The sequence below is a fragment of the Aplysia californica genome, unplaced genomic scaffold (assembly GCF_000002075.1).
Source record: "Aplysia californica isolate F4 #8 unplaced genomic scaffold, AplCal3.0 scaffold00260, whole genome shotgun sequence".
Taxonomy (NCBI): Eukaryota; Metazoa; Mollusca; class Gastropoda; order Aplysiida; family Aplysiidae; genus Aplysia; species Aplysia californica.
Genome location: NW_004797530.1, coordinates 630,451 through 644,974, shown reverse-complemented (window position 1 = coordinate 644,974; position 14,524 = coordinate 630,451). Strand labels below are relative to the sequence as shown.

Genomic DNA, 14,524 nt, shown 5'->3' with positions numbered 1-14,524 from the left:
GAACCAAGAGCTCCACTGTTGAATTGCTTTTAAAAATCTGGTATAATCTTTAGTTTCTTTTTGAAAACTATAGGTTTTTTACTGTGCATAATCATTGAAAGAGTTAAAAATTGTCTAATCAGTAATAAATATCAGTTTGAAAACACTGGCGAGTAAAGGTGATGCCAGTAATTCTTCATTAAGGTAAGCCTAACAATGTTTAAAAGCAACTGTGCTTATTTCTACAAAACATGCAAGGAAAGAAATTAATTTTGTTTACATGATGCAGGGTGCCTCTTTCTTACTTTCAACAGAAACAGACAGTCTGCACTTCTCAATTTTCCAGGGGCATGTTACATAAGAAAAACATCGCATGATCCATTTACACACACACGCGCATGCAGGTACATTATATCCAATCAACAACATGTGAGTGTGGCACTAGTGTATTGTGTCACTTTGGTGTGTTCTTACTTTTATAAATACTTTCCCCTTATCATATTCGTCTATACAAACTATATAAAAATTAATCCTGTTTTGAGCCTGAGAAAGGGCCTAGAACCAGAATAGTGACTGTCAAGAACCAGTCTGGGTGTCATGATTTATATAATAAACGTGAAAGACAAAAATCGTTGCTCAAACTCAAAGTAGAGTAATAACTTGTATGGCTCTAGTAGACCTACTCAGTGTGAAAGGTGTAAGAACTGTGGGAGGGAAAGACGGAGTGACACTGAAAATCTGCGAATCTTGATCAGAAAGCTAAAATATAAAATACAGTGCACACAATTCACTGTCACCCATCCAATGAAACGTCAACCCTTTTAGTACAAAAACACGGCTTACAAGGTATGAGTATGACGGATCCCGATTCCACACAAGGCCTACAACAACGCGCGCTTTGCAGAGAGCTCTAGTAGTAAACCAAATTCTAAATATTAAAATCAGTTTCCCAAGTTCAGTCTTTGTCAACTGGTGTAGCCTCCCCCCCCCCCCCTCCCCAGTGTATCTTTTTAAAAAAAAAATCAATAATCCCCCCTTTCGGAAGTCACATAATTTGCAGCCCTTAGACTGAATGAACTCTCGGACCAGGAAAAGCCGAACAAATATCACAATCACGACCGGCAAAAACGAACTTAACCCTAACTCCGGCAAGTTGGTTTCAACAGGAATGGCAAGTCTAATCAGCCAAAATGTGCACATGTTTACAAATCAAATTTATAAACTTGTATCGAATAATAACCCTACAAAAGTATATATACTTTCTGAAATGGTATTTGAATGAACTTTTATATTTTTCCTTTGAACATATGATTTCATTTTAACTTACAAGGGGTTATGTAACTTTGAAATCCAAGATGGCTGACATAAAAAAATGTCCATGCTCATAAGCATATTCACCATCTAATGTATATCATGTTATGAAAAATGTGAAAAAGCAGAAAAACAGGTTTTCCAATAACCTTCCATAAAATGTAGTTTTATAGGTTCGAGAAGAACAGGTAATGAGGTATGACTGTTTCAATTCGTCATGTGGTATGTTTCGAGCGCAACTGATACTCGCAACTTTCACACCATGCTCAAAATAAAAACAAGTACAACCATGCAGTTTTCAGCAATCTGTCTTAAACAAAGATAGATTTTTGGCCATTTAAGACCCACATGAGTAGCACAAGCGATAGACCTACACTGGTTGTGTTCTGACCCACATGCGACAACAAGCTTTCAAAACATCCCTCTGTTTTGAAAAGAAAATACTCTTCCCCTAAGCCAGAATGATAGAAATATTCTGACTGGTTGGAGGATAGCCTTTCAGCCAATCAGAAATCACTTTAGGAAGCCCCAAATATTTAGCTGGAAGGCAGAGGCAGCAGTTTACTATATGGTCCTATGAGATCGGCCCTGCCAGTTTCATGGCAGGAAATCGGCCGAGCTAATCGGCCCTTGCCAGAGTTGGGGTTAAGGACAGTATCGGATTTTATTTTCAAATATTCGAGAATTTTTAAGTATTTACACGCATCTTTAGCGGGGCATTTTACATTCTCGGGTCTCTGAGATTTCCGGAGCCCCGGGGCCTGGCAGTCACCCTGATTATCCCGTGTAAGTTAAAAATCAAAAGCATATTGTATCTTTGTCTATCAAAGTTAATGTTGAATTCATATACCACAGTTATCAACCAACCTTTTCCCTATTTCTGAAAGGTATAAAAACCCCATGTATAAAAACTATAACCAAACCTGCCACCTCATTTTTCTCAACAACAAAAAAAAGAAAAAAAAAGAAGCTGTCATAAAAAATCTGATCGCTGGCTGCAAATCTTCATGATGACAAAGAAAACTATTTCTAGATGAACATTTAGTACATTTGTTGCATTTTGTTCTTGCAGCAGATGTTGCAGTTTGATGATGTAGTACATTGTCTAGGTGTGACATAGACAACAATGGTGATGAAAATATCAACGACAAAATCGCTGTGGTACTCCGATCTGACCCCGTCTTCTTTGCTGCATGCTTTGAAAAAACTCTCGAATGTCGGACTCTGTGACCACCTGAAAGGGAGAAAAGAACTTTATTAAAAATCACAATACAGGCAAGCCAGCTTTTTAAAAACACATTCAGAAACACGTAATATCATAACAATCAGATTATGTAACAACCAACAAAACTATATCAAAAGGGACTGGTTTAGGTTTAATGCACGATGTAATAAGGCTCTCAAATTCCACATTGCCAGATTCGGGACAGTCCAAGGAAATTCGGGACAATCGTGAGGCATCGTGGTGATATCAGGCACTCGTCAAATAATGAAATAAAAGAAACAGGCATTTTTAGGACTATCATCCTATTGAAGTTACCAAGCTTTGGGGGCCGTTTACTTCTGAAACCAGGCGACCCCAAGCTCCTTCAGTCACAAAAATCTTGACTTTATTCAAGATAGAAAGCAAGGAAACAAATAAGCTCTCGGATGATACCAATAATCAACATGCCCAAAAATTGACGATCGCCTGATTCCACCTCATCGTGACACACATATTGAGACAGGAAATGACACTGAACCAATACACTATTGCTTGTTTTGTTCCACTGAAGAAGAGAAATACATGAACACAAAAACTATCATTGAGTGCAGGGCAAGAGAGCAAGATAAACAGACAGAAACATCAGTCAGGAAGAAAAGAAAAAGGACCAGCCACTGGCACTCTCTAACAACCTGCACAACCCCCCCCCCCCCCCCCCCCCCCCCCGACCAAAAAAAAAACCAAACCCAGAGCAATTTAGTACCAGCAAAATTGGCAGTTGCTGTATTCCATACACAAAACTGCAACAGCAATCAATGAAACAAAATATTAAAAACCATTCTTATGGCTTTGAATTTCAAAAAGCCAATTTAATATGCTGCCTACTTCCAATTACTTTTATTTTTTCAATACAAAAAATGAAAAATTATCCACTCCATGTGTACCAAGGACAGTTGTACCTTTAATCATAAAGCAGTCTTAACATCTTTCCACAGTAGCCTTACTTCAATTTTTTTTTCTTGTCAAAGTCAAGCGGACAAAAAAAAGAAAAGAAATCATAATCTAATTTTTGCATTAAAATTTATCCCAAAAATATAAATGAAAGAATTTATTTTGTTAATTAATTTCAAAATTGAGGCCTTTCCTGTTCAGTCCAAATTGAATCAACAAAATGTGCTTATATTTATGAGTCACAAAATCTAAAAGCCTGTTCATTTGCCTCACTTTTGATGACTGAGACTCAAAGGGTTTGATGGCAATAACTGGAAAAGAAATTGCTCCTCCATCTTTTGTAACATACATGTATTATCGAGTCTAAGGTAAAACAAGATTTTAGTGCTTCGTTTTACTCAGTTCTTCATTAGATCAGAGCAGTTGGGGAACTACCACTGAACAGACAAGGTACATCATTTATCAAACCTGCTCCAACTTCCACCTGTTTAACCCTTTGCCACCTCATCTCGCCGATGTTTACCACTCAGTTTATATAGATTTTCCCCAAAATATGATGACAAATAGATACGACAGTCATCCCCTCCCCCCTCTCATTCCATGCGTATGCTTTTACAATATAATGACAGGCCGAAGAGCTAGAATCCAGATGGGCGCTGGATCAGAAGAGTAAAGTACATTATAATGACACTGCAAGACAGCCACTTTTCTCCTCAGCAATGGGTGGCCACCTTAGACAGTATCCACTGTACAAGTCCCTACCTTGCCGTCCCGAACAAATCCTTGCAAAAACTCGTTCAGCTGTGACTTCATGTCGATAAACCCTAAGGAAAAAAAAACAACAACCTTTTCAGTATACATCTATCTCTACTTTATACAACATGCTTGGTGCTCCAGAAAAAAATTGTAAAAGTAGAAACCCCTATTTTGAACAACGAAAACCTAGAGCCCAACATCTTTAGATACCATCATGGGTATGTAGTTGTGTTTTACAGGGACAGGAAAACAGTGGGCTGTGATCGTGAAGGTGCTTGGGTTTAACTTTTACTTTTGCCTAAAAATCTAAATTAATAAATCATCAACAAACTGGATCCATAACAACAACGAAAAAAGTATAACTGATTCATTGTAAGTTAACTTTTGACACATAACGAGCATAAACAGACAAAAACGTCATCATTCAATGACTCCTTTTCTTCAGAAAGATGAGGTAAAATCAAAATCAGTTACTGCCTTGGTCCAATTTATCAATAAGGAGAGACAATTTTAAATAATATTTTCAGCTAAATGTGCACTGCGATGTCCAGCTGCGGAAAACTTCAATAGTCATTTTGTAGCAGACAAAGAAGACCAATTACCTACCAGAAAGGCAATTCAATATTTTCAAATAATGTTTTCATACTGACTTGTTTCAAAGGAATATGACCTAAATTTCTAGCACATGTTTCTTCTCGTTGAGCAAATAGACAGACATCAACCTAATAACAGCAATTCAGTGAAGGGAAAAGGCAAGACCGAGAGAAAACAAATAAAACATACCTATTTATACATAATATCAAGCATGCGGATCTTTGAGTATTAGTAATAATGAGATGTCTATAAAGGCGGAGTAAATGAGAACAAAAAGTAACAAAGCATTAAGCTGTGTGGGTATCCATCACTGCAATTACTGTGTTACACACAACACAATAGACTACAAATTTGAGTTTTTCCTCTTTGCTGATGGACAAATTCATGCTAAAAACAAAAATTCTGCCATACTGATAGTTGTTAAGCTAGAAAAAGCATATTGGTTTGATTTTTGGAGTAGAAAGAAGCACATCAACCCCGTAATTATGGTCATTCAGTTCAGGGAAATGGCAAGAAGAAATGGCAGAAACACAGAGAGAGAAAAGAAGTATGACCTGGCAGTAGTACCCTCCAACACCTACAAGCGTGACAGAGAAACTGAAACATCAGAGGGATAGTAAAGAAGTGGGACTTAACAGCAGAATCCTCTGATCAGAATAGACAGGCCTGCTTAGCTAGAACCGTAATCACTCACCTCGAACCACTTCAATCTGTTGCACTCTGTCCATTCCCGCTAAAGCTGATGCTTCTGATTCCTCAGTATTGCTGGCTGTATCCCTGCCCTTGTCCTCGTATGCCTGAACTGTGTCCAACTCATCACACAGGAACTCAATGTTTTTGTCTTTGTACATTTCCTACAGCGCACACAGATAAGAATAACAGGTTTAACAATCACTCTTGCCAAAAAAGTTTTTGAATGATAACGAATGCAGGCCCCGCCCCCATTATTTTTGAATACTTAAAGCGTACAAGGAATTTACACATAAGTTTTTCTCAGAAAAGAATATTTAACGACTCTGATTTGACTTTGAACCCTGAACTCTACCCTGGGTAACACATATAAGAAAGTCCATTAAACAGGGTCCCCATTTGTCGAGGTATAAAAATTTCCGGATTTTGCTCAAAATTTTCTCCTTTAGAACAATCTTAACTTCTACTTCTTGAAACTACAACATGCCATGCTGCCCCCCCAAAAAAACAGTCTGTAACTATAAGAGTTTTTCACCTCCAGATGACACAATCTAGATTCATGTAGGAGGTGGGCTGCTTCTTTCCTACCTGTCGAGGCCAACCTAGGATCAGGAGGATACAACATCCCCCAGAAAGAGAGACAGATATTTGATTTTAAAAAACCTCCCCAACGAGTAATCAAACTTGCATCTTTTGCGTAGGGTACCAAAAAGCCTAGCCATTACAAGCTAGATACTGAGTATCGAATCGGAGCGTCCTATTTCATAGAACAAAATTTCTTGAAAAGCCCAGCCATTATTACACCAAACATTGAGTATCAAATTGGAGAGCCCTATCAAATAGAACTATCTTTGTTAAAAACATGACCTACAAGACAATTTGTGAATACAGCTTACCATGCACTGCACACAGCGACACAGCTTTTGTCTCCAGCCTTCTGGCCAGAATGCTGCAGTCTCTGGGTGTTCCATTTCTCGACACTGGAGGGCTTTTAACAGACACTTATCCTTTGCCTCTGCACCTTCCACTTCATTCTGCACTCCATTGTCACTGACATCCGGCTTCATTTTTTTGGGAGAAGAACACTGGGGGGAAAACAGTAAGGTGGGTCAACAATAGAAGGAAACAACAGAAATAGGACATTCCTGTAATGCCTTCCAACTACCCTCAGTTGAACAACTTCAACCCCACAACTGCAAAACCCATATGATGTCAATGAAAGTTATTCATAAAGCCACACAATCATTTGATGAATCAAAAAAAAAAAAAAAAAAAAAAAAAAAAAAAAAAAAAAAAAATCAAAACAGGATGACAGAAACAGAACAGGGGTGGTAACCAAATTAGTAGGAAATACAAACAAAGTGCCCTGAAACCATCCACCCCAAACAAATCTCTTGAATGTAACATACCTCAGCTTTTTGCGCACTGTCAGACTCCTGCCGCTCTCTCTTCTGAGCCTTTCCTGGCGACGTCTGATCAGAGCTCTCCCCTTTCACATCAGTCACTCCATTGTGCCCGTTCACATCTTCTCTTTTTACATTTCCATTTTCTTGATGTCCTAATGATGTCGCAGCCTCATCACACTTTCCCGCGCAGAGTGTTTGCGATGTTTCTGTTTTGACTTTATTTTCTGCTTCTTCAACCTCAACCTTCACAATCGGGGAGCTGTTATCAATATCAGTTTCTTCTTTTTGTATTTCTGTCACTGTAAAAAAAAAAAAGAGAAATACAGTAACACCTTGGTATAACATACTCCATTCAGACTCAAGATTTTGAATGTCTTAGCAAAGCATACGATGGCGACCCCCTTACAAGCGATATTACTAACTAATCACAACATCTGAATGAGTGTGAAGAAGAGAAAAAGAGAGGGGGTGGCAGATGCAAGCACTACCATACAAAACCATACCAAAAATACTCCCCCTCACCGCAGCTCATTATGTTGCATTCCTGAGTATGGCAAACCTTTCGGGTTTTTTTTAGATTGTTCTTTTTTTCTCACAATGAACAGCATATGTAGTAAATGGACTATTGGTACATAAAATCCCTTGTAAAGTGAATATTATAGTGAATAGCACATTTCAGGCAGGTCCTTTTTAGAAAAAGCTTTTAAATGGTAAAAATACTCAACCTGAGAGTCAGTTTAAAGCCAAGTATATTATACCGAGGTTCAACTGTATATCAAAGCACAAAATGTCTGAAAACATTCTGTGTATCTCACATGTCATGCTCAAACACAGGTGGGCAAATATAAAACAAACACCAGATTGTTTCACCAGACATACAAATATTTCACGAACAGTGTATTATTCATAATAAACAGACACTTTACACCCCTTTTGGAGTCTCATACATCCTTTTTATTACCTAATTTTGATCTCAAAATCACACTGCAAAATAACCTCTCTTTTTTGTGTGCTTATAATGCAATTGTAAAATATACTACTAGGACCTGGCTAGCCCTTTCAGTTCTCTTCAAAAGTGGACAAAAAATCTGTTCCTCATGACCGAAATTCCCTGTTCAAATCTTTTAAAAGACAGGACTACTTGTTTCTACACTTTTTTTTAGCTTGATAGGGCTATCTTCATGCTGACATGCTTCTTTTAAAAAAAGTACATAAGATCCCAATTTCATTTTCACCTGAGACCCAATAGGACGCTGCACCATACCTCCCTAGTTCAAGATCCAAAAATGTGTAAAAGAAAAGATGATTTTCAGTAATTCGAGACAAAAAAGTGTAATCAGACGCATAACAATGATCTGAGAGGACTTGGGCAAATTTCGTGCACTCATTAGGAAGAGGCCTGATCCAGATACTGCTAGTTGATAACGGGCCTGTCGCACATGCGTGCAGCAATACAAAGCGAAGGGGAGACCATTCCAAATCAGCCCAGCAACAAGCCTCGTCCAAGCCTGAGCCGGCGCCGTACTTCCATCATTTGGCTTAATTAAATAACATTTTACGGACATGAAAACGACTACTTCGCGGGTTGGAAAAAAGTGTAATTTTCCCCAGATTTGCGTACTTCCATAATCGCGGCCGTTTCTGTGTAATAATAATGCAAAACGCGTAAAACTAGGGAGACATGCTACACTGACAAAATCATTTATGAAACTACTTGTCCACAGTTTTTAAAAATATTGATATAAGAGACGGCCTTTTCTTTCCACACCATTAGCAACTTCCAACCCCTTACAGAAACATCTGAAGAAGACCCACAAACAGGGCATAAAACAGACTCACCAGCTACTGGATCCATAACACTAAACAGTGGTTAGAAGGAGCACAGGGTCAAAACCTTCTATCAGTCAGTGAACTTTTTGAAAGACAGCAATCAGCTCACAGGTCCACTCATACACTCATAGTGTTTGAAAAGATGTGGCAGAGAACTTACCTTCACCTTGAACGTGATATGCCCAAAGAAACTGATGCTTTGCCATACATGCTGGGCAAATCATTTCACTGAAGTCTTTCTCAGGGACTGGAATATTCAGATGCTGGAAGCAAGAAATAAAAATAGATACTTTAAAAAAATTGAAACAGATGGACCTGTAGAGCACACATTCATAACGTATGTAATACATGTCCAACGAAAGTACAAACAAATGTGTCACCATCTTAAATTTTTATATTCATTTCCTATTGACACACTGTAAGAAAATGATGGTGAGAAAGACAATGCAGCAATTTACAAATTCCCAAATCACCATTGCAACCAAAAGAGAAAATAATAAATACAGTCACAAATTTACCACTCTCATGCATTTAGCAAGATAACAAGAAACAATCTTAAAAATAATGTTCACAGAACCCCTTTACAATTTCTACTAATAGGGTTGGAGCAGTACAGCTTTGCCTATCTAGATGGATTCATTCAGTTACTGGTATAATCTTAACAGTTTTGATGAACAAAAAATCCATATATCTTGGACAGAAGTCGAGATAACTTTGAAGGAAGTGGGGGTTGCCTGAGGTCAAAAGTAAAATTAAGGCCATCAAAGTTTGGTGGCTTCTAAAGCAGGAGTGTTCTTGGAATCTGCACATCCATCATTTTTTAAAATTTGTGCCTTCGATTTACATTTGTCAATAAAGTCCACGCAAAATGATATTTTAAATGGGTATAATGTTAAAGTGTTGGTGTTAGGCCCAAAAAAATTATTTTTAAAAATTGCCGGGGGGCAGAATGATGTAGGTTTCTTCCATTTAAATCATTCTGGCGAGCACCTGATTTCACCACATTGCAACACATTTGCTGATTCCATAACACAGTAACTATACTATAGACTGAAAACCTGCACAAAACCTCACATTACTTCAACAAACAATCAATACTCACTCGTCCATGGTGCCAGTCCTCACATACAACACACTGTATCATTTCATCTTCCACCTGTCAAAAAAAAAACCAAAACTTTTACCATGTTGAAGCTGGATATTTCCATCTTTCTGGTTTATCTACTACAACAAAACTTAGCTTGTCCAAATTTCAACACAATTACTGTACTAGTCTTTCTTCACAAATTTTCAAGTTTGATCCCGCACATTTTTTATTCCTAAAGAGTTCTTTTTTTTTTTAACTTAAGAATCTATACATATTACCAAATATTAGCTTATTAGAAAGAGTAATTCAAGTAAAAGACAAAAACAAGCTTACCTCAAAATAGATGTAAGTATCCATGAATTCACAAAAACACTTTAAATATGCATTGTATTGTGCCCAAAATACTAAACCCTTTGAGCCAAAGCCACCTGTACACTGTGGGCGGGTAAAATTGCCTAAATGCCTAGCTACCAGTACACCAGTGAGCAAGACCCTATCCCCAAACCAACCTGCCCGGGACAAAATCCGCCTGAAAACTGTTTACTACACAGGACATTGTGATTATTTTGAAGATCTTTCTAAATCAGAAGCTGGTAATGACGAGGACTACCCTGAGTGGGACATGGAATGTGATTCTGACAATGATGTGAATGAAGGCGTGAATCGCTTAGGAGCTTAGGCAGAGGGGCACTGTAGCCTCAAGAGGTCAGGGCTTAAAGGGTTAATAAGCTGTCAATATGAAATTTTGTTTAGATTTTACTTTGATGATCTTCTAAAATATTTGAGAAAAGGGAAATACAACTGATGAGAAAAAAATTCAAATTTTTGTCAGATTGTGGCTCATCAACACTCAATTCACCCACAACAACTTCCAACTTCTCATAAATCTGTAATCTAGATCTAGCTACTCTTCAAAAGCCATTCAAATCAAACCACTCTCCTTTTCTTTCTAGATTTAAATATCTACTCTCACATTCTTCATCATTTATTTAGTTGTACTTTGCCTTAACATAACAACTTTAGTCATCCTTTGAGTAAGAATAAAGCCAATTAATTCTTCATATTGTAGGGGAGATTTTATTTCTTTTGAAAAGCCAGAAACATGGAAAACAACTTGAATTGGTTTAGTAATACTCGGTATGTCTTTTCATGTAGACCAGCCGGTGCAAGCACATAGGCCCGTGGGTGGTTGGGGGTGCTCTGGTGTGGTTTGCTTCTTCTTTCCTATCAAACATCTATCATCTTTATCTCCCCTCCTTCTTTTTTGTGTGTGTTACTCTCTTGTAACACCTCTAATCTTCTGCACTTATATGACCTTATTGTGTTGCAAGTGCCATTAAACATTTACTAAAACTATTTTTTTAAAAGCACATAGGCCCTACCCATATGCATGTAGTCTGGATGAAATAAAGTAAGAGGCAGGACCTCCAAATTTTATACTTATCTCCAGTAACACCAAGCCGAATTGATGGAGAGCCTTGAAAACTCCTCAGAAACAAAAAAAAATTAGGAACACTCTGTTGGGGATTCAAACCAGGGCCATCCACTCCACCCACCAAGTCTGACAATACGGTACAATCATGGTTAAGTGTGACATTCTCTATTTATCTCGCTATAATATTTTACAAAATATCAGAACCAGTACTTTAACGACAAATGACTCTCTATTTAGTGACTCTCCATCTCTCTACCCAATGCCAAATTAATACTCAATCCTTTGTTCTTTTTCCACTGCAGTGGTGTGTATATTCAAAGGCTAAAAAAAGGAGCAATAACAATAATTCACCTTACAGTCAGTTAACTAAAAACACTTTGACTCAGTCCTGACTACCAGAGCAGTTCTCCAAACCCAACTGGATAAAGCAAAGGGACTCACTGTATCCTCTGGATCAGGATAGGGCCTTGAACAGCTGCAGTAAACACCTTTGAAATTCTGATTATATCTGTTCTTCGTGTTGTGTTCCATTTTGCCCTGCAGAAAGAAAAATTTTTTAAACACCGATAAGTTCTACAGATATAAACATTTAACATGGAAAGCCTTTCAAAAGACTATACTTTATACGTCAGAAGCATCATTGATAACCCATTCGTACCCTATGGCAGCTCTCCACTGAACTGCATTTCATTCTCATCTCTAAAGTTCTTATGTATTTTGAAACGACACTATTCTTGACTGGATTGACAGGATTTATCATTTTTAAAATAGAAAAGTGTTTGCCTTAGATCAGTGCTTCCAACAGCAAAATCCCAAAATGGAGGGAAAATTGGCAAAGCCATGGTTGGGGGTCCAGGGGCCGCCGGCCCCATGAAGCTGAAGAAAATTTGCAATTGAAAAAACAAAATTTGGCCTTTCTGAGCCTAACATTTAAAAAAGAATGAGATTCACACACCAAGTAAAGCCACTATTTAACTTTAACAAGGCCTAAATTGGTAAAAGGAAAAGTATACTTTGTTAGTAAAAGCTCCTCCTGTGGACAACACCAGAATGTGCATGTTTCATCACTACATAAAAAACTACAGAGAAACAAATGATAATAATGGGAAAAAAATTGTTGGTCAGTCGGGAGTTAAAAAAACAAACAAACTTCTGAGACCGGGATTCGAATCCACTCTCATAAAATAATAATTGTATGACTTCAAACACAGACACGTCAGGTCAGCAATCAGAACTTCCAACAGTGAAAGGTAAATTAAGCTTTATATTTACAGCACGGTTTCACTAAAGGCAACCGAAACGCAACATAGATCTAGATGTAGTTTTTTTTTTTACAAGTGAGAAAGTCGGGAACATGGGAGGGGGGAACCATCAATGAGGTGGCGGGCATCCGATCGGCAGATGAGGTCTGGAGGAAACTAAAAAATGCGGAAATGCGGGAAATTGGAAGCACTGTTAGATTAACTTAGATAGTAAATGAAAAACCCACCATGATAGCATATCAAATATATTTGAAACTGGTCAACAGGCTTTAATTTCACTTTGTAGCTCAGTGGTTTTGTTTGCAAACATTAGCTTTAAGAAAAGACCTTATTGCAACTTACTGCATATAGTTTACATGCTTTGTTTCCAAATTTTTCATTGCCGCAGTCACATCGGAAATGCCTTTGAATGAGAAAAAAAACATAATACAATGATATATTAGACATGACTCCACAAGCAAACAGTTTCTGATCAAGCTGCCTGTACCTATAGACAAAAGCTTTAGGAAAAAAAAGGACAACATGGTAACCAAAAGAAACAAATTGGAAAAATTGCAGTTTAAGAAAAGGAAAAAGAATCAGGCATGTCTTTTACTTTCTTTGATGGTAATCAGCATCAGCACTCTACCAAACATGGAAATTGATAAGTGACAAAAATTAAGTGTGTCTATTTATTAGTAGATGAATTACAGAGAGGAACTATGTACTTTTATCACTCTATATTCTACCCGAAACACAAAGGACAACAAGAATCCTACCAATGAAAAGGAAGTAGTTTATTTGTTACAAATAGAGTGCAGCCAACTGTCGGCTGGCTAGGATAAACAAATCAAAATTGGATCCATTTGTACAGGAACCCCTGTTGAGTATTGCACCCAGATGAATATTGCACTCAGGAAGGAATCCCCATTTCAAAAGCATAGTCAAACGAGTTATATTGGTCATGACAAAGATATTAACCAGCTATGAGCTATGATGTTGAGAGCTTGTGAACTTGCTTGTTGCCATGTCACAATATGCACTGTGCACAATGTGTTGAAATTTATCGACATGTATGCATTAAGATTTGCATTATGGTATTTATTTGTATTACCCAAAGCCTCAAAACAGATGGGTTTTCCTTTTTGCTGCAGTACTTTAAACTTCTCCACAAGCAGAAAAATGTTGCCTTTTTCTTTATGAACATGATGAGTAAAATTGACACATCACAAGGCCAAGCAAGCAGTAAGCATGATCCGAAATACCTCTTGGTGTAGAGCTCGTACAGTTCATGACCTTCATGGCATGCGTAGCTGCAGGCAAGACACACTCCAGCCAGACCATCAGGGCTGCAGGTGGCACAAGCATACAGGGCTTGACGCTTCAAATAACCCTGAGGAGGACGAAATTTGGGTCATTAGCGTTGCTCAGCACGATCATGATACTGATAAGCACAAAATTTTAGGCAATTATTGAATGGTGAAATTAGTGGATCAGAAGTAGAACAATGTACATGTAAATATCTAGCCGCTGACCAACTCCAGGTTAAAAGTTAAGAATACAAGTGTCCTTCACCTAAAAAATCATATTCTTAGGAATTAAGCCTTGCTTCAAAATGTTTATACAGTTTCTTAATAAAAGGCATAAGATTGGCCCTTTAGTTTCCCTCCTTTTCTACACAGTACTTTACTCCACTAAATCCTTCCCCTACTAACCTTCTTCAATTCCCCTAAAGAATCATGTCAGTCATGAACTATATATAAGTCTAGACTAAGACTGTCTTTGTTTTTTTCGGTACCGGTGTATTCATGAAGTACTTCTTTAAATTTAATTTTGACTTTCCGATCCCTGGCTTCAATTCTCCCCTATCCAGACAATTTAGTGCTTAAGATTTGCTTTTGGGGGTCAAAGTGACTGCCATTGAACACACATTCTATGGCCACTAAAACTGTCGTAAACCAATTTTTATGAAAATAACCCTAATTGCAAAACATCACAAACTACATGGTGAAAGACAGGGGAGCATGTCTACACCCCCCC

General features: G+C 37.8%; 1 protein-coding gene across 1 annotated transcript in view; it reads right to left on the bottom strand.

Annotated features, from left to right (window-relative positions):
• Positions 1-1,277: 1,277 nt before the first annotated feature.
• Positions 1,278-14,524, bottom strand: part of LOC101851583 (putative E3 ubiquitin-protein ligase UBR7) — a 15,031-nt gene continuing 1,784 nt past the window's right edge. Inside the window, exons 2-11 of the mRNA XM_005100790.3 lie at positions 13,750-13,877; positions 12,848-12,908; positions 11,685-11,780; positions 9,824-9,877; positions 8,882-8,984; positions 6,895-7,190; positions 6,382-6,570; positions 5,490-5,649; positions 4,208-4,269; positions 1,278-2,524 (exon numbers count right to left, since the gene is read on the bottom strand). Of these exons, the coding sequence (XP_005100847.1) occupies positions 2,432-2,524; positions 4,208-4,269; positions 5,490-5,649; positions 6,382-6,570; positions 6,895-7,190; positions 8,882-8,984; positions 9,824-9,877; positions 11,685-11,780; positions 12,848-12,908; positions 13,750-13,877 (1,242 nt within the window). The 3' untranslated portion in view covers positions 1,278-2,431. The remainder of the gene's footprint in view (positions 2,525-4,207; positions 4,270-5,489; positions 5,650-6,381; positions 6,571-6,894; positions 7,191-8,881; positions 8,985-9,823; positions 9,878-11,684; positions 11,781-12,847; positions 12,909-13,749; positions 13,878-14,524) is intronic.